This window comes from Arvicola amphibius, chromosome 12 (assembly GCF_903992535.2).
Source record: "Arvicola amphibius chromosome 12, mArvAmp1.2, whole genome shotgun sequence".
Taxonomy (NCBI): Eukaryota; Metazoa; Chordata; class Mammalia; order Rodentia; family Cricetidae; genus Arvicola; species Arvicola amphibius.
Window position 1 is genome coordinate 125,967,781 of NC_052058.2, and position 20,123 is coordinate 125,987,903.

The following is a 20,123-nucleotide window of genomic DNA, read 5'->3' on the forward strand; positions in this document are numbered from 1 at the left end:
AAGAAAAATGGAATTAAAATTTTTTATGTGAATTTCCAGACCAAATACTGACACTGTCATATTTACCAGAGTTCTAATAAAAATGCCAAATGTGAAATTTGATTTATGCCCTGTCTTCCTTCTCTGCAGATGCCACTCTGAATATCTACAAGTCACATCTTTGTCTTCTTCCTGTACCTTGTGAAGATGGTTTAATGAATATTTGTTATTGGGCATCAGTCATATTTTTTGTTTTATATATTGGCTCATTCGGGGAGATGAGAGAACAACTTGAGGGAATGAGTTTTCTCCTGTTGGGAGGCTCCTTGTGTGGGATGGAGATTGTGGACTCAGTTCAGAGAGCTAGGGCTTCAGGTTTGAAGCAGTCCTCTTGTCTCATGTTTCCAAGAGCTGGGATTTACAGGCTCGAGAAATTGCTCTGAATAATAACTGTTATAATAAAAATGGTAATAAAGGGCCTTTAAAGTTAAAAAGAAATTCTTGCAGTGGCCACCATCTAAACTCTTTTGTGCAGAATCTTCAGGAAGTTAAGTACCATCATAAGCAAGATTTCTTTCTTTTTTTATATTTATTTATTTTATTATGTATACAATATTCTGTCTGTGTGTATGCCTGCAGGCCAGAAGAGGGCACCAGACCTCATTACAGATGGTTGTGAGCCACCATGTGGTTGCTGGGAATTGAACTCAGGATCTTTGGAAGAGCAGTCAGCTCTCTTAACCTCTGAGCCATCTCTCCAGCCCCCAAGATTTCTTTCTTAAAAATATAGAAACACTAACAACAGAAAGATCCTTTCCAGTTTCAGAAAGTACACATGAGAATGAAATGAGGGAAACTGTGGGAAAGGAGGCCAGATATGCAGAATCCTGGCTGCGTATCATGATGAGTCAAATACAGAAAGGCATGGGTGACGAGGAGAAAGGAAGTGACGGGCTTCCTGACCAAGAGGAGAGAAATAAAGGCATCTTGGGTGGCACTTGCTTGGAGACAGCACTGGGACCATATTATTATAGATACTATAAAGCTTGTGCCGTGAACTTGGGCTAGTGTAGATGCTAGAGTTTTGTTGTCGTCGAGGTATAAAGAGATGGTGTGTGAGCCTCCATAAGCATCAGGCTAGGTCTGGTGTCTGTTTCCTCATGCAGATGATGCCAGGAGGGAAATCTATATCCCTTCGCTACTAACATCCACACACTCAGTGTTGGTGGGCTTGTAGTTAGCATCTGAACTGACAAATACCAATTTAACTAATCTGTGTAATAAAAAAATTGGCTAAAAACATAGCATATTCAATTATAATTTATTTTAAAACATAAAACTTCTAGCAATATCTATGCTGACCTGACCAAGTCTGATCTTCCTTGCAGACTCCAGTGTCCTCATCTATTAAACAAGGAATGTTAGCTAACAAGTCACACAAGTCCTTCAAGAAATACAGTATCTGGGGGCTGGAGTGATGGCTCAGAGGTTAAGAGCATTGCCTGCTCTTCCAAAGGTCCTGAGTTCAATTCCCAGCAACCACATGGTGGCTCACAACCATCTGTAATGGGGTCTGGTGCCCTCTTCTGGCCTGCAAGCATACACACAGAGAGACAGAATATTGTATACATAGTAACTAAATAAATATTTTTTAGAAAAAGAAGTACAGTATCAGAAGTCTGATTCTATTTTTCCTTTTACACACATCCTAAAAATTTAATTGAAATTTGGGGTCTGTGTGTGTGTGTGTGTGTGTGTGTGTGTGTGTGCACATGCCCACGCACACATGCACACCCATTCTGACATATGAGTGCAGTGCCTATAGATTCCAGAAGAGGATACCACAGCCCCTAGATGGAGCTCAAGTTCCAGGCGATTGTGAGACACCCAACATGGGTGCCTGGAACAACACTCTGACCTTCTGGAAGAGCAGGATGTACTCTTAGGCACTGAACCATCTCTCCAGCTCCCCCAGCTCCAACCCACCTCCACCAGGTTCCCTACAGGTTACAACTCATAGCACAGGTTTCTGCTTTCACAGCTGGGAAACACAGACTCTGAGCTCTGACTGCATTTCCAGCGATAGACACATTCCATCACTGTCGTGCTTACCGCTAAATTGTTTGACTGACACATTTAATGTCATTGCTTTGTTTTATTTTGGCAAAGTTGGGCTTTCCAAGCTTTTTTTTTTTAAAAAAATTTCCAGACCTAGAATAAGTGGAGACCTGCTTTAGAGAGCGACTGTGGGTTTACATAACACCACTGACAGGCGCTATAAATGACTGACAGTGTCTAGCCCAGGCCATGTTAGCAACGGAAAGGAGGTGGCAGTGTGGAACTGACAAGCGGAAGTTTATTTCCAAACTTTGCTTTAAATTTTGCAGCAGTTGCAATGACACAGTCTTGGAAAAAGTCTGACTCAGAGACTTATTTCTCAGCTTTCACTCTTTCTATAGAATCAGGTCGCCCCATCTTAGGAAGAATATTGAATGAATCCCAAGGCACTAACCAGCAAGGGTTTTACTGTGGAGCCTATATTTGGATTCACTGTAGCAGCCATAAACTACATATGCCTTAAAGCTGAACCCCGAATCAAACCGAAATCAATGTACTCATTTTACAAAGGGGTAAATAGAACATTTTATTAACACTTGTTTTGCAGCAATGAAATGACAGTTCACATCTTTTTATTCAGCACAGCAAAGGTTATGGTCACATGGTCGTACTTTGAGACACAAAGCAGGGGGAGTTTTAGACTCCCAAGGTCAGGAGCGGTTTGCATTTAGGAACAAACTTCATGTTTTATGTTTGCAGTAGCAGGACCTCCAGTCAAGAGCACAGGACACGGAACAGATCAATGCCCAGAATAGACACAAAAGCACACCAGGTGACATTTTGCATTAGATTGGGATATGCATTCTTATCACCGCGGAACATTGTAAAGGATTCTGATGTTGACTTTTTTTAAAAGGAAGAAACCATTGCTACCACAAGCAACACGGGGATAATTTACAAACGGGAGGTTTTATGCTTTGCACTTATTGCTTGGTACACAAATGTTGCAGTTCTTGTTGAAATATATTAAGAAATGACGAGCAAAATGCCTTTTTTCCATCTAAAATTCTATGACTCTATGAAAGTAGAAATTGCAATCCCCTAACCCAACATTAGGTGTATGCTGTTTTTGGTTCTGTGTGAAAAGTATTTGTTATGTTTGTGTGAGTGGATATGTATAAGATATACAGGGATATAGATATAATTTCAATATATTTTGTTCTATATACTCAAGACAAATATCTCGTAAATGGGACATGTAATAAAATTGTCTACATATAGAATCTCTATTTTTATCTTTTCATATATTATATAGCTTTGTGATATGAGTTTCATATAATCTCTAGTTTCAAGGAAGATTATCTAAATCATTTTCTATATATTTTGTCGTTAATATTGCATTTTAAGGGCTACAGCTTCATAGCAAATTTTATTAGATTCTTTATGATTATATATATATATCAATCATTTTTCCTAATGCAAATTACAACCAGTACAAAGTTGTAATAAAAAATACATTGAAGTCTATTTCTTCTTATTTTTTTGCAAAAAAAGTTATGTGATATGTTACATGAAAGTTGAATGTTATTGAAATGTGAAGGGTTTGATACTGTCAGGTAATGAATGGGAGGGTATGGAGCATACTCCTCCCGTTACAAGCTCTCTTTCATAAAAAATAAGTGTTTGTGCCCAAGCATTTCACAAAACACTGCAAGATAAGCGCTTTGAAGATCACAAAATATCACACACTGTGAACTCCTAACAATAATTCAGTACAAGCTGCTAGCTGCTAGTATACAATGTATTTCTTCAATGAAAAGATAAAGCCAATCCATGATAAACACAGAATGATCACAGTTCATACCTGATCTAGCCAGCTTTCCAATTTCACCATGTCCGTAGACAGGATTTCCCTGGGATATTTTGCAGTCCAGTGTAACCAATAAATCAGTGCAGTTTGCATGATCAAGTAGCTTTGGCTTTCTAACTTCTGTCGGATGACACATGCCAACTATGTCAGTTGTGCCCACTCACAAGGCGGTGAGGCCAACGAATACCTACTTATTTCTACAGTAAACCTTTAAATCACAAACAAAAGGATGAACGACCCGTATGGAAATGACATAACGCGACAACTTCCACAGATTGCGCTTGATGGGAATCTCATGGTCTGTTTTGAATTCATACTTTTTAAACAGCAAGACTTGCTTGGTTGATGTGTTTACATGTTTACACCACATTTTTAAAATTATTCTGTGCAATCACAATTAATTTAATCACAACACTAAAAATGTATCCGGTGAATAGCTTCGTTATGAATAATCATCTTGGTCCTTAAAGGTGTATGCGTCTTGTGCTCCTTCCTGAACAAATTCTTCCTTTTTCTCCCAGCCATTAGGCCAGCCTCCGTTCTCCTGTGTGGTGGCCCCATAAGACTTGGTGGTACCGTAATTTATATAATTCTGTGTGATGTCCCCCGTTTCTTCATCCAGTTCATCTTCATGAATGAAGCCACATTTTTCTTCACTTGTTTCCTCAGGATCTGCCCAAGGTTGCTTCTCTCCGGAGGCAAATATTGCATAAAATATGACTCCGCCATAGTGGACGAGCGCAGCGATGAGAAAGACATACTGCCACTCTTCGCGGGACTGTGGTGAGAAAAGCAGGGATGTGAGAGCGAACTGCACGACGGGAAAGCTGCCCTGGGAGCATGCTCTGCCGCCATGTTTCTCACGATGTTATCTTCGGGGTTACCCATGCCATGCAAACACTTTCCAATAAAACAATTTGCTTTGTTATTTAAATTTTTAGGATAAACGTTTGGAAATAAACTCTTGAATACATCTCTAGTCTGCTGAGTTCAAGAATATTCTCTTTTATATTTATTAAACATTCTTTAGCTTTTTATCTTTTTCTGGTTGGGGGCATCTGCTATGTAACTGAGGCTGACCTTAAACTTGGTTCTTTCTCCTCGACACTAGTGTGACAAATATGTGCCATCCCAGCCAGCTCTCCATTGCTTTGTCTTTCTCATTCATTTCCTTCATTTCCATCTATAAAACCTCAAATTTGAAGCTCTATATGTATGTTTAAGAACTGCTAAATAATAATATTCCTCATAAAGTCCTCAATTCTGAATTGAGATTTATGAATAAAGTTTGGAAAGGCTGTTTGTCTATTCTATAATCTAGGGGCAAAGGGTTGAAGGGCTTGGGAACGACATTCTTGCCACAAAGGGGAGATCAATAATAGGCATTTCTTTTGTATGTAGCTTGTCTACTTAACATTTCTAAATAAAGAAATAATCTGTGGGCTATTGGAAGGGCTTTAGAAACACCTTGCTTGATGATTAGGGAGGCTGGACCTTCCAGAAGTTACTATAAAGATCTGTCCCTCTGTACTTCATTTGTGCTTCTTCCTTAGAAGTGAATGGAACACCCTGAGAACAACAAAGCCCCTTCCCAAACATAAGAGAGAATGTTCTACAGTGGAATTGCTCTCCTACCTTGTTCTTGGTCATGGCACCGACAATGATAGGGCAGACCATCCCTGACAGTGTGCCAACGCCATTGGAAATTCCCATTAAGATACTGGCATATCTTGGAGCAATGTCCAAGTGGTTCACATTGAATCCTGAAACAAACACAGAAACATTGGCTCAAGGTGACATCACCTTGAAGAGGCAAGTACCTGGCAGAGAACACCAGAACACATCTTCCCAAAAGATACTGGGTGCACACCATGTGCTTTTCATAACTCCATTCAAGGGCATCAAGAGAAAGAAATGATGTGCTTTTTCCAATACTTATTATGGCTCACTGCAAACATTCTCTTAACAAATTGATCAAGTACAAGGAAAAAAAAACAGTCAGTCGAAGGAAAGGTGAGCAATAATAATTCTAAGTGATGTTTCTAAATGTTATAACCGTTGTCCAACACATAGATAATTGCTAGCAAAATCAAGATGTAATATAGAGAGACAAAGAGGATAACTCTTACCAGAGATAGCAAATCCACTAAATCCTACTGCAAGCACCAAGAAGGAGATGGCCACTCCTCTAGTGTGAGAGTAGCCAACAACCAGAAGCAGGGTGGCTTCCATGCCAAAACCTTTGGAGGCAAGCACAGGAGAGTATTAGTTTTGTGAGAATTGTTTACAATGTATTTTGATCATATTCATCTCCTCCCCAAATCCTCTAGAACCACCCTCACTTTCTTACTCATCCAATTGTGTGTCCTTGTTTAAAAAAAAAGAAACAAAAAAGCAATCAAGTCAAATTTGTGGTGTCCATATACTCTGGGGTATGTGGCCTTCTACTGGTTTATGGACAACTTATTAGGGGCTACACTCTTAAAGAATTTGTTCTCCTTCTCTCATGAACTACCAATTGCCAATGGCTCCTTACCTAGGGGAGCCTCTCCTCCAAGTGCAACAGTGGCACAAATATAATTGGCTTAACAACCATTGATATGACTTAAATCCTATTCCACAAGACCAATCCATATGTGGCAGGCACCAGGCCAAGAACCTGAGGTTAGACAAGTCCTACGTGAGAACTTTCTAATATTCCTCTGCTAAATCAATATACTATTAATGACTTACCTTTAAACACATTTATGAATTTATCTCTGAACCCTCATCAGAGAAGTTTCTGCTTACAGTGGGTAATGATCAACACAGAGACCCACAATTGGCCAGGGTTTAGAGAATAAGAGACTACAGAAATCTAGACACCAAACAGAATGTAGGTACTGCGTGCATGTGCATGCGTACATACACACACACACCTTCAAATGCTCAAGGATCATTGTGGAAGAGGGCACAGAAAGAGTGTAAGAAATAGAGGCAGCAGGTGACTACACGGAAACAGTGTCTTCTTGACACAGCAGGGCAGCTTCACATATGAACTCACAGCCATTGCGACAGTATGCATCAAACCTGTACAAGCCTAAGTCAGGCTAAACCCAACAAAATTGCTGTAACTTTTAAAATTATAGTGCAAAATTATAGCAAAACTTTTTATATTATAAAATTATAGTATAATTTTTACAAAGAAACCAAGACTACTAGTATTTCTCATTCATTCCAATATGGACAATATACCTCAGAAAGACATAAGGCTAATAATTTATGCCAGAGATTATTGGGGCATTCATTGTGTGCTTCTTCAGTCCAAATTAACCTGAAGTTTTAGTTATTAGAAGTTTAGTGACAATATATACAAATGACTTTGTTAAGTGGGGTCTTATAATGAGTGTTGAAAACCTTGACCATGGGAAAATGATTTGAAATGAGCTATGAAGGTGCATATCTAACCACATGTAGAAAATCATATTCATGCCTGTAGATCTCAGAGCCCTCAAACAGGAACATATGCTTGCCACTCCACAGGTACTTACCACCACAATTCATGATCTTTCTCACTGTAGTTGTTGAAAGAATTTGTTTGCTTCTCAGAAAATCTGCAATTTGCCCCCCAATAGGCACAATGATTGTCATAACAAGGTGTGGGACCGCAGACAGCATGCCAACCTGACCAAAGCCAGAAGGAGAGAAAAGCAGGAGAGAATAAAGAGAGTGGGCAATTGAGTGACCCTGGCATTCTGAATCTGTCTTCATCTGCTCCTTGATTCAAGGAAGGCAACAAACTGTTTCCAAATGCAAACTCTCTCTCCTAGAGTAAGCAGTAATGTCCACAGAGTAAATCGTGAAAGCTAAGTAAATTTACTTTGATCCTTTCTCTGTATTCTTAAGGAAGGAAAACTTTTATTGCTATGTTATGATTCAGTGTGTTCTAAATTCATGAATCAAAACGTCTGAATCTTGTCCGTGAGTCACACTTGTTTATCATTTCGTGTCCTTAGGTGTCTTCGCACAAATGCACCGTTGATGAGAGGAAGGGATCTCCGGAGGAAAGAGATGCCTTTGGCCCTCAGCAAGGCTGGATTCAAATTTTCCACTTTATTCAAAAGGTGAAAGACTACACATTCACATTTTGAGACACCTCTTCTAAATTTCATAGCATAGATTTCATTTATGCAAACCTCACGTGAGTTTTTCAGTTTTACTCATTTGCAGTCAAATGCAGTCACATGGTTATACTGTGGTATGCATCCTTTAAGCTAATTTCATAGAAATTAGGACAACCCCAAATCTAGCATGCCTTCAAGACACATTTTTTTTTGTTTGTATTTTGAGACAGGGTTTCCTTGTGTAACAGTCCTAGCTGACCTGGAACTAGCTCTTGTACACCAGGCTGGCCTTGAACTCCTGCCTCTGCCTCCCAAGTGCTGGGATGAAAGTCATGCGCTACCACTGCCTGGCTCAATACACATTTTTAACAATTAACTGTGAGCAAGAGGCAGTTCCCTAGGTATTGAGGGAGAAGGTATATGAAAAGAAAATAACACACTTAAATGGGCTATTACCACATGAATAGATGTCCTCACTTTGGACAAGGTTGGGCAAGGGAAGACTGGAATGTATTGTTTGTGTTTAAGCACATCTTCCATGTAGATTATTAGAGATATAAAATGCAGATTCTGTTCTTTGTTTGGAAGTGGCACACAGAATGTTGTTCACGCTCACAAATGAGGGCTATGGCCATGCCTAGTTAGGAGAGAGAAGTTCTCCAAGACAGATTAAACTGTTGGGTTCTCTCTTCTGCTTATGGTGGGAATTTTTATAATTTTATTATTGAATGAGGAAGCTGATATTGAAAGGGGAAATTTTTAAATAGTTCTACCCAGTTCTAAAGACTGAGTTCTTATTGTACTATGCTCAGCAACTGGGCCACCTTGGTGGGGGGAGGAAATTTAAGTAGGGCATTGCCGTATAAACTGCTTATTTGCTTGCAAGTGGGTGTTCATCAAACGTGGCATAAATAAAAATAAAAGGTAATTGAGTGAGTGGAAAATATCACTGATTTTGAGAATAGCCTGTTGGAAAACTACAGCGGTCCTTCATTCTTAGTCACCAGAGATATATGTCAAAATACAATGTAAACCAGGAAGCTGCTGCAGAGAACACATCCCAAAGCACACAAGTAAAGGTTTTCTCAGAAACCCAGGGCATGCTTTTATTTTACAGATGCAGGGTACCTGCTTGAGAGTGACGCTTCCTGTCTGTATGAAAGGTGTTGCATCTGAAAAAAGCCTTACACAGCTACCTACTGTCCATTCGGATCAACATTTTTTCCACTTTGCACTAGCAAGGAGCAAAGATTAAAAACCTTCATGTATTACTCTTTCAGCAGAGTCAGGATCACAGATGCAAGGAAATAACAGGTAGAGACCTCTGAGAGGTAAATTTTAGTCTCTGCTTTACTGCCTGGAAATACGGGATCCTCTAGTTTCCTAGGCAAAATTTCCTGAGACTTATCCATGTTTAGGTCTACTCAGCTCTGGTGACTTATTATGAATAATTTGTTCTTCGCACAATACCCGACTCATCTGTCCCCTCTTGGGTTGCCTTTAGTTTGCTCATCGTCCGAAGGTTTTAGGAGTATGATTTATCACTTACAACCTATTCTTCTTACTAGGTCCTCGAACACTCCTCCTCCCTCTGCTGTGCCAACTGTATCTGAACCATTTTCTGAAGCTGTCGAGGCAGAGCATGAAGCACAGCCTCTCCAACTGAGGAAATCAAAGGAAACAAATGTCTTCTCTCATTTGATTGACCCCTGTATTTTGAGGTTTAAAGGTGCTCATTAAAATCCTGGAATTGACTGCGCTCTGATTTGCCATTCTCAGAGGAGCTGTAAATACTTACGTATATACTATAGGGAAATACACACACACACACACACACACACACACACACACACACACAAAGAGTTAACTAATATAGTTCACTTACATGTATGTACAGTGCATCCATACATTAGGTCCTATGTATAACTATGCAATACTGTATACAGTGTTGCGTGTGTGTGAGAGAGAATGCATGTGAACTCACTTTGTCCTAACTAAGGAAGCATTTTAGAATGAAGATTAAGGTGTTCCCTGTGTGGTTATATCTATAGGATACCCACTTTAGTGAGGTTTGGGGAAGCCACCTTCTATGCAAGCATATCATTTTTTATAAAATTTGTTTCACTTCTGAAAGATAGTATTAAAGCTCTCACTTATAGATAAGAAAATTAAGGATGCTAATTATTCAAAATTCAACCCCAAGTTGTAGGCCAACCCTTCATTGTAAAGCTTTGGTTCAAAGCCACATCACCTGGACACGCCTAGATTTCCTGTGTCTACCATGATCTCAAAATTTTTTTTCAAGTAAGTTGGAGAATTTAAAACATTATTTTTATCAGCTTAATAAAAAAATCCTCAGTCCACACAGCATGGAGAATGTAGTTGCAGCTTTAGCTTAAAAATAACAAGCTAATTAATCTATCGATATGTAAGTTCATTTAGTTTGTGCACACTACCCCTGATTTGATTCAGGTGTTTTCAGCTAATTGGAGACAGGAAGATCATGTCATTACCCTCAGTTGGCATCTCTCCCCACCCCCACGAGCCCTGGCTTTATTAATAGTCTCCGAGTGTCACATTTGCCCTAGATTGTGAAAATGGACTCACACCTCCAGCAGTCTTTGTTGGGAGGTGTGACACTCTCCGAGGTCCCGAGGCTGCCCTGCGATGTTTGATCAGCTCCAGGGAGAAGAGGCTGGTCTATAGCAGCCATTCTTCTCGGGGAGAAGGGAGCTGTTTCCTTAGAAACGGCCGCTTCAGAAGAGCTCTTAGGCCAGCCAGTGCCCGGGTTAGGCTTTCTCTAGCCCAGCTCTCAGATAGCCTTTCAAGTAGAGACACAATATGAACAGCCCGAGCCCAGCTGGACTTATGTAACAACACAAGGGGAAACGGCACTATCATTGCCAGCAAAGATAAATGGATTCAGAACTCAGCAGAGAGCTGCACACAGACCTCAGAGCTGGTTCTCAACACTGACCTGCTAAGTGTGTGGCTGCATGTACAGGTCCCCTGATGTATGACACTGTACAGGGGCTTGAAACAGAAATGAGTATCAATGCAGTAAGTGTGTAACTAGTTAGTATAGCTTTAGGCGATTTTAATAATTACCCTCAGCTCTCTTTTGCCAAGTCAAACAGGAATGATGATAGCTATTGGCCTGGTCTACCAGATGAGGTGATTCATGAGTAGGAAAGAAACTTATAGAATTTCCTATCCCTACACAAAAGGAGTATTTAAAGTTGAGTTCTCCCTTATAAAAAAATCTGGAAATAATTTTATTTCTGTACCTATAAACAAATGTTTTACATACCCTGTGTGTGTGAACTGGTAACACAAGATTTTTTTTGTCTATACTTACAAAACTGCGAATATTCGGGGGAGAAAAGGCAGTGCTGCATTTCTGAATGAACAACGTAGCCTATAAGAGACTCAACAAATGCTTGCTAGACTAAACCGGATGAACAAAGCATAAGGACGTTTTCAGCTTTTTGGTTTGCTAAGTGTTCCTTTCAACTGGACAGGTCTCTGAGAACACAGAAGAAGAGGTTGATAGCAACCGAAGCACAGTTCCATTAGAATGGGTTGTCTTTTTTTTTTTTTTTTGTAGCAGTTTGCTTGCCTTGGACTGAAAGTTGTATTATTTATGTATAGGAAAAAGGCTGCATTGTTGCTCAGAATCACTGAGATGTAATCTACAGGAAGGCAGAGATGAGACTCCTTTTGCCTGGAACCCCAGAAATAAAGAGATATTTCTAGCAGGGAACAGAATAGAGTAAGGGACACACACACACACACACACACACACACACACACACACACACACACACTTTCCAGGAAGTAAATCATGAAGATTTGAAGACAAAATTTTGGCTAAAGAAAGGAATATTCACTTAAATACAGATATTATCCAGTATGTTAATAAAGTGAACTTGTACATACTTTGCTGATTTCAAATCCAAAGACTTCTTCAAAATAAGCTGGTTGACTGATGAGCAGTAAGTAAAAGGTCCAACTCCTACAGAAGTTTGCAACGATTATCGCATAGACGGGCATGGACGTGAAAAACTTCCTCCACGGGGTCTTGAATTTCTGAAAGCCCAAAGAGAGTGTTACTCTGGCTTAGCATTTTTGGACTTTCTGTTTTCAGAAGCATGGGCTGGGACATGAGTATGGGATGAGATGCCAATGGCAGCTTTCCAGTTGACTTAGGCGTGTGAATAATCATTAAAAGAGAAAACACAACTCCAGTCTGTTCCTTGGGTTGAGCAGTCTGGTTTTTAAACTATGCAAAATTCATATATATATATATATATATATATATATATATATATATATTTCAAAAACTGTGGGTTCTAGTTGGTTAAATAAGATTTTTAAAGCAGTTTTTTCCTCAGCAAAATATTGCCAAATCAGTGGCTTCACAAAATCTAAAATCTTGAAAGTTGAATGTACTTGGACAAGAAAGAAAATAAAGGAACATGTTATTGCCCACCCTCTCTGTCGCTTCAACCATCATCTATCTGTAAATGCCCTTGACAGTTAGTGGGAAACGATACATTTTATGACACTGGGGTATAGTTCCAGAAATAGTTCCTTGGTGTTGAAGTTCGCCAGGTACAGCCCAGGACGTCATGGCAGCTAATTATGACATTTGAGTCTCTTCAAAATAAAAACAAAATACCCAGAGATGATTTGTTGTGGTTATAATACCTTTAAAAACTAAACCTCATACACTTAATATTTTAGGCTTCAAACTCTTTATCATAACCACAAAAACTTTCTCTTGAAGACCAAAGCTATAGCTGCCACAGAAATGATCTACCAAAATAACCTCATTCACTGTTAATCGTGTCCTTGTCATGATAATATGATCAACACAGGAAGCGAATTTTCTCAGCAAATTTAGTAATTACTTCTGAGTGCCGAACCCCATAATTGTTAGTATTAAACTGCCTGTGCTCAGATATTCAAAAATCACTTAAAACATAAAATAGCAAGAACTCATGTTACGGTGATCAGAGAGAGAGAGAGACAGAGAGAGAGAGAGACACAGAGAGAGAGACAGAGAGAGAGAGAGAGACAGAGAGAGAGACCTGTACTAATAACACAGAGTAAACACTGCAGCTTTTGGTAATGCTTGCTTTGTGAGAGCATGATAGGTAAGCGCCAAGGGATAGGTATTTTTGTTTTAATCCTGTATGTCACAAATGATGAAAATACTTTACAGATAAATAAAAATGGCCAAAGAAAGGAATATGTGCATTAGGATTCCTCTGTGTGCGGAATGGATAAGATCTGCAATGTTTATTCCTACTGGCGGAGTATGTCTTTGCTCATAACAGAATTATCTTCCCTGAAACTGTATTCCTCAAACGGTCAGGCATTTCCCCAACATGAAGAGAAAAGTATTAATCTTGTAAAGATGTATTTATTTTATCTTGTATATATACATATTTTGCCTCAATGTCTGTCTATGGATCATATGTGTGCCCAGTGCCCACAGAAACCAGAGAAGGGCATCAGATTCCTTGGAACTGGAATTACAGATGACTGTGAGCTGCCCTGTGGGTGCTGGGAATTGAATTCTAGTCCTCTGGAAGAACAAACAGCCACTGTTCTTTCTTAACCACTGAGTCATCTCTCCAGCCCCCAACTCTTACTTTTTGCCTAAAATACACCAGGAAATATAGGCAGATGTACGGCATTCTGACAATGTGCTGTTTATTCAGCTGCTTTGTGAATGTGGTTATGACAGCAACTTGCCCAAATATGATGCTCATGTTGTTCTGTATTTATATCACCTTTAAAATTATTCCTTAGAGAACAACATTTTTAAAAAGATTTAATGCAGACAGTTGACTGTAACCTGTGATCTTTCATTGGATCCACGCCCAGAGTGAGTGACTATAAAAGACTCCACAGGCAGGGTGATTCTTACAGGGGTTAAGTGGTAATCTAAATGAGACCCTGAGCTGGGCAGTGTCAGTGAGTCATTGCTGGTTGTGTTAAATCTGATAGATCTCTATGGAATAAATATGGCACATTCGTGGGACAAAAGTTTGAAACTGTCCAGAGAAAAACAAACAAACAAACAAACAAACAAACAGGACAAGATGTCAACTGTGGTTGGACCTGTCTGAAGCCTTCTGGGTCCTGAGGAACATAGCCCTCATGTGTGGCCCATACTGCATGCCTTTTCATCAGGCTATAATTCATACGCAGGCTGTGAACATTCTTGGGCCAGTCTATTGCTTTCAAACTCTGAAAGAAATGGGCCACATCCCTGAGACACGTTTTTTAAACTTTCCTACACTCCCTGGCTGCTGATCCCCTTGCTGCTGGTCAAAAATACATAGCATTTTTCTGTCCACCTGAGCATACATTGTTCTGGGCTCCTTTAAGAAGCACCCTGAGCTGCTATCCCTGGTGCTCTCGGTATTGGTATTCTCTCTTCCCTTTTTAGTTATCTCTCTGGGGCATTTTGAGCGCTCTCTGTGGGAACTCTCTGGTCAGATTTCTGGGGCAATACAGCTGCTGATGTCAGAGAGCCATTGTTGGTTGTGTTAGCAATATTCAAACAGAACAACTGTGACCGTGAAACCTGCTCTCATATGAAGACTTTGGTTCAATAACATTTAAAAAAACTTGAAATACGAGTTCTAACTCCACTAGAAAAAAATCCTGAGTGAGGTAACCCAGACCCAGAAAGATGAATATGGTAAGTATTCACTCATAAGTGGATAGTAGCTATAAAGCAAAGGATATTGAGCCTATAGTTCACGATCCTAGAGAAGCAAAGTAACAAGGTGAACCCTAAGAAAAGCATACATAATCCACCTTGAAAGGGGAACTAGATAAGATCTCCTGACAAAATTGGGAGCATGAGGGTTGGGGGAGTAGGGAAGACAGAAGGGAAAGATGAGGGAAGAAGGGAAGGGGTGAGGAGAACTTGAAGGAACTGGATAGTTGAGATGGGGAAAGGACAGAGATGAGAGTAAGGAAAGATATTTTTATTGAGGGAGCCATTATGTGACTAGCAAGAAACCTGGCACTAGAGAAATTCCCAGGAATCAACAAGGATGACCCCAGCTAAGAGGAGCAGGGGCCCGAACTGGATTTGCCCTGTAGTCAGACTGATGAGTATCTTAAATATCACCATAGAACCTTTGTCCAACAACAGATGGAAACAGAGGCAGAGACCCGCATCGGAGCACTGGACTGAGCTCCCAAAGTCCAGTTGAAGAGTGGGAGGAGTGAGAACATGAACAAAGAGGTCAAGACCACAATGGGTTCACCCACTGAAACAGTTTACCTGAGCTAATGGGAGCTCACCAACTCCAGGTGGATAGGGAAGTAAAAAACATAGGTCCAAACTAGTCCCTCTGCATGTATGTGACAGTTGTATGACTGGGGCAGACTGAGGGGCCACTAGCAGTGACTGCAGGATTTATCCCTACTGCTTGTACTGGCTTTTTTGGAACCTATTTTCTTTGGAGGTATATCTTGCTCAGACTAGATATAGTAGGGAGGGCCTTGGACCTTGCCTAAAGCAATGTGCCTTAACCTCTCTGACTAGTGGATGGGGGAAGGTGTGGGTGGTAGGTGGAAAAGATGAGAGGAGGAGCAGGAGTGGGAACTGGAATTGGTATGTAAAATGAAAAAAACATAATAAAAAATAATAAAAAAGTGAAAAATGTATTTTGAAAAGAAAAAATCTCTAGTTCCATTTGATCTTATTTTAAATTTTTTGGAGGTGACAGGAACACGTGAAAGCTAGTAAAAATAAAGACAACATAAAGCAAAGAAAACCAGCCTACAAACCACAATCCCAGAGAACTTAGACAACAATGAGGACCTAAGAGAGACATACATAAATCTGATCTGCATGGGAAGTATAAAAAGACAAGATCTCCTGAGTAAATTGGGAGCATGGGGACCTTGGAGAAGGGTTGGAGGGGAGAGGGGAGAGGCAGGGAGTGGAGTAGACAAAAATGTAGAGCTCAATAAAAATCAACAAAAAAAAAAAAGGAAAGAAAGGCAATGGGGTAGAGGAAGCAGAAATTCAGACTGTGCTGTTCCTCTAACCCACTGGTTTTCAACCTTCATAATGCTGTGACCCTTATTACAGTTCTTATGTTTTGGTGACACACTACCATAAAACTATTTTCATTGCTACATCATAATAGTAATTTTGCTGTCATTACGAACTGTAATGTGAATATTTTTTAGAGATAGAGGTTTGTCAGAGGGCTAAAAGTCCACAGGTAGAGAACCATCTTTCTAACCCATCTGCTTTTTTTTTTGAAAAAAAAATATAGAAGATAGCAATCATTCTGGAAGAAGATTAGGGAGAAGGGATGGGAGGAGAGAGAGAGAGAGAGAGAGAGAGAGAGAGAGAGAGAGAGATTGGTGCCAGGCTTTTACTTAAAAAGGAAGTGTAGCGCAGTTAAGCCAGAAAGGTGAGATGAACAGCAAAAATAGGTATAGACGCCATAATGAAATGCTTACTTCCATTGCGCCTAACAGATTCGCGCTCTCTCCAATGCTTTCTTCTATGTACCTACGTTCTTCGTCCGTAATGGTAGGATGCTTTGCAGGACTCTCATAAGACACCAGAAGCCAGAACATGTACCAGACCATGCCAAAGCTTCCTACAAACAAGCAAACATACAAACAAAGGATTAACAAGGAGGGGACCAAAGACAGTCTCTGAAATAGATTTAACAGTTACTGAAGAGACACAGTAATCTCCGTGAGAATCATTTGGTTTGGTGTGGGCACTGACTTTAGCTACTGCTTCCTGTCCTCTGTCTCTAGACATCAGGTTTCTCAGAGGCTTGTACCACGGTTCATTTCTTGGTCTCTAGTTAGGTAGTACTGATATCAAAACACTCACAAGTAGCTACGACATGATATAAGTTAGGAGCTTAGTCACACAGCTCATACTCCGTTCCTGAGCTGTCCCAGGCTAGACACAATGCCAGACAGTGGAAGAGTAACAAACAAGACCAAGTTATTTGTTTTGGAGGATCCCATAGAGTGAGATATGAATCCTTTTCTTATTTACTCACAGTTTTGAAGTAAAATATAGAAGAGTTTGCCAGCCTAAATGACCACATTAGATGATTATAGACCTCCACGACTAATAGAGAAGCCCTTCACATGATGTGCCCATACATTGGATATCCTAGTTCAGATATAGTTCTTGGACTGGTAGGTTACATTCCTAGGTCATAAATTGTTTTCTCTCCCTTCCAATTCTCTTCTTTATTTATCACTCTCTCCATGAATGTGTATTCTTGTTGTACATTATAAATCTGTAAGCATTAACAGGAGGAGGAATTCCAAGTGATTTATCCTGCTTTCCCCACTACTGGCCACACATTTTTCTTTCAGCCTCTTCCCCTTGTCCCTTGGGTACCAATCTGAAGGCTCCTGAGCTCACTAATACTTCTTGCTTCTCTGCTTAGTCTCTAAGACATCTTCCTTAATGCTGTCCATAGCTTCTGGTGTGCTCTCTTCCCTTTAATTACTGAACATGGAAACAAATGTGATTTGAGGCCAGATGTTGTGTGAATCTCTAATAAATGCAGTTGCTATGGCAGGATTTTCCTAGTCTAAAATCTTAACTGTGTCATTCGTTGATTGCATAAATCCTTGAAGAACAGACCACTCCAGACATCCACTACAAAATGTAAAAGGTTTTAATTTTGTGAATCAGGGTCATCCTGCTTTTTGCTGTAGCCTGACCTCTAAGTCAGAATCCTCTTGCCCCAGTGTCCTAAGTGCTGGGATTTCAGGGTGTACTACAAGGCCCAGTTATGGCATACACAAAAAAGGAAATGCTGTTTACACCTCAAAGGGCAGTGGGTGTCATACACTGAGCACCTACTAACTGAGAATTCCATACCCTGACGCTCATGCATTGAGTTCCTCTGATGTGTCTGTCTAGCATGCCAGGAACTGCGCATCATGCTCACAAACTCATCAAACACATCATGGGTGTCACTCTCTTCATCATTACAATGAACCAGAACCAGATTCATGTCCTGTGTCCTGAGCCACTTGGGGTTGTGTAGCTATTAACTTCTTCCATTTACTCTACTGTCCAAGTTTTACCACATTAATTTTTAAAACAAAAACAGAATGTTTTATTCAAGATCCAGTTTCTGTCACAGACAGCAAGCTAGCATGCTTTGTATGATTTTTCAAATATCTAATGCTTATCCTTTGATTCCTAATCAATGGTAAATATTAAATGAGATTTAAGGAGACATAATGGCACACTTGAATTCGCCTTCTTTTTTGCAATATATTTTTGTTGAAAATAATATTTCCTTCCATTTTCTGATCATAGTTTCCACTCACCTGACTCCTCCCATATCTTCCCCACCTTCCCACTCACTCAACCCCATGCCCTTTCTTTCTCTCTTTAGAAAACTTCCTTTCAACATCAAGAAACAACTAACATTTGAGATGTGTCTATGACTTTAGAGTCCCAAAATATCTTCAAGTAAGTCATAAACAAAGCCAAATCAGGGTAGCAAGTAGCCACACAAAGTACAAACTGTGTTGAGTCAGAGACCCTTGTGAAAACCTAATGGAAAAGTTCTCTCTTGGGGCCCAGTGAGATGGCCCAGCAGATGACGACAACTTTTCTAACACAGCTGAGTTCCAGTCCGAGAATCCACGTGGTGGAAAGAGAAAACTGACTCCACCAAATAGTTTTCTGTTCTTCATACACACGCCTTGGCATACATATGATACACACACACACACACACACACACACACACATACATGTGCACACACACACACACACAAAGAGAGAGAGGCAAACACATAAATGGTTTACACTACAGAGCATTCACAGATCCAAAAATCTATCTATTACCCATATCTTCATCACCCAAAGGCCGACTCCTCATTCTAAAGCACTGTTTGTCAACATGCTCTAAGAAGATGCATTTGCCAATTTAAGACTATTTCAACATAAGAACAAGTGGCTGTGGCCAAACTCAGAGGCAGCCAGGCACCGCTCTACAGCACCATGTGTTTAATGTCTCTGATCCTTGTGCCCACACCCAAAGACGGTATTAGACACCTTGAAACCAGAACCTCCAGGGCAATCTGGAAAGCGTCCAGCTTCTTACTAGTACATCTTCATAGGGTTTCATGTTAATTTAAGTGTGAGAACCCAATGGACTTTAATTTCTCATTTCTTGAATGGTTATTATTGACACTGTATCAAAACTGATTGATGAATTAGCAGGACCTCCATCTTCCTGCCACACATACCCATTCACCCGGAGGAGGCAGAATCAGGAAAGTGGCCAAGAAACAATAGTAGCACGGTTAATAAAAACTCAGAGACAGAAGTTGGGGTTCAACCCACAGGTAAGAAAAGCAAAGCAGCCATTGGTTCTTACCTCAACCTCAGTCCAAAATTGGCGATTCTGCCTCCAGCAATCTCAGAATGAGACTGAGAGTGTGAGCTGTCTCCTCCTGTCTTATATTCCCCTTTAGGGCTGGGATTAAAGGCATGCACCACCCGGTTTCTATGGCAACTAGTGTGGCTATTGGGATTAAAGGTGTGTGTCACCACTGCCTGGTCTGTAAAGCTGACCAGTGTGGTTGTTTTACTCCCTGATCTTCAGGCAAGCTTTATTTATGAAAATACAAATGAAATGCACCACACCTTAACCCCCAGCAGTTTCTGAGCAGAAGCCTCTTTATCCCCTCACAATCAGAAACACATCACTTAATATCATATCAGACTCTTGATTTACAACATGATTGCTCTTTAACACAAGAGACAGCAATGGCGGGAAAGTAATAGGTAAAAGCTTTCTTTTCTCTCTTCAGAACATAAAGAGTATTTAAGATGAGAAAATAAATTGTGCATTGTAAGCCATCACGTTCATCTTAGCCGACACATAACTCTATTGTAAGCACATGTAACATACCATACACATAAAATACCGAAGACCATCCGGTGTACTGCACGAGGATGCCAGCTAAGGGCATCGCAATGACTGCTCCAGCATAAGAACCTAGAGGGGAAGAGAAGGAAAGTAAGGAAGAGCAATACAAGTTTTCTCTTTGCGTGTGCAA

At 40.2% G+C, this 20,123-nt stretch overlaps 1 protein-coding gene across 2 annotated transcripts in view; it reads right to left on the reverse strand.

Moving 5' to 3' along the window:
- Positions 1-4,349: 4,349 nt before the first annotated feature.
- Slc17a6 (solute carrier family 17 member 6) overlaps positions 4,350-20,123 on the reverse strand; it is a 39,762-nt gene continuing 23,988 nt past the window's right edge. For both annotated transcript variants that reach the window (XM_038313854.1, XM_038313853.1), the window contains 7 exons: positions 19,976-20,062; positions 16,519-16,661; positions 11,950-12,099; positions 7,438-7,570; positions 6,037-6,147; positions 5,543-5,670; positions 4,350-4,685 (listed from right to left, as the gene is read on the reverse strand). In XM_038313854.1, the coding sequence (XP_038169782.1) occupies positions 4,350-4,685; positions 5,543-5,670; positions 6,037-6,147; positions 7,438-7,570; positions 11,950-12,099; positions 16,519-16,661; positions 19,976-20,062 (1,088 nt within the window). The remainder of the gene's footprint in view (positions 4,686-5,542; positions 5,671-6,036; positions 6,148-7,437; positions 7,571-11,949; positions 12,100-16,518; positions 16,662-19,975; positions 20,063-20,123) is intronic.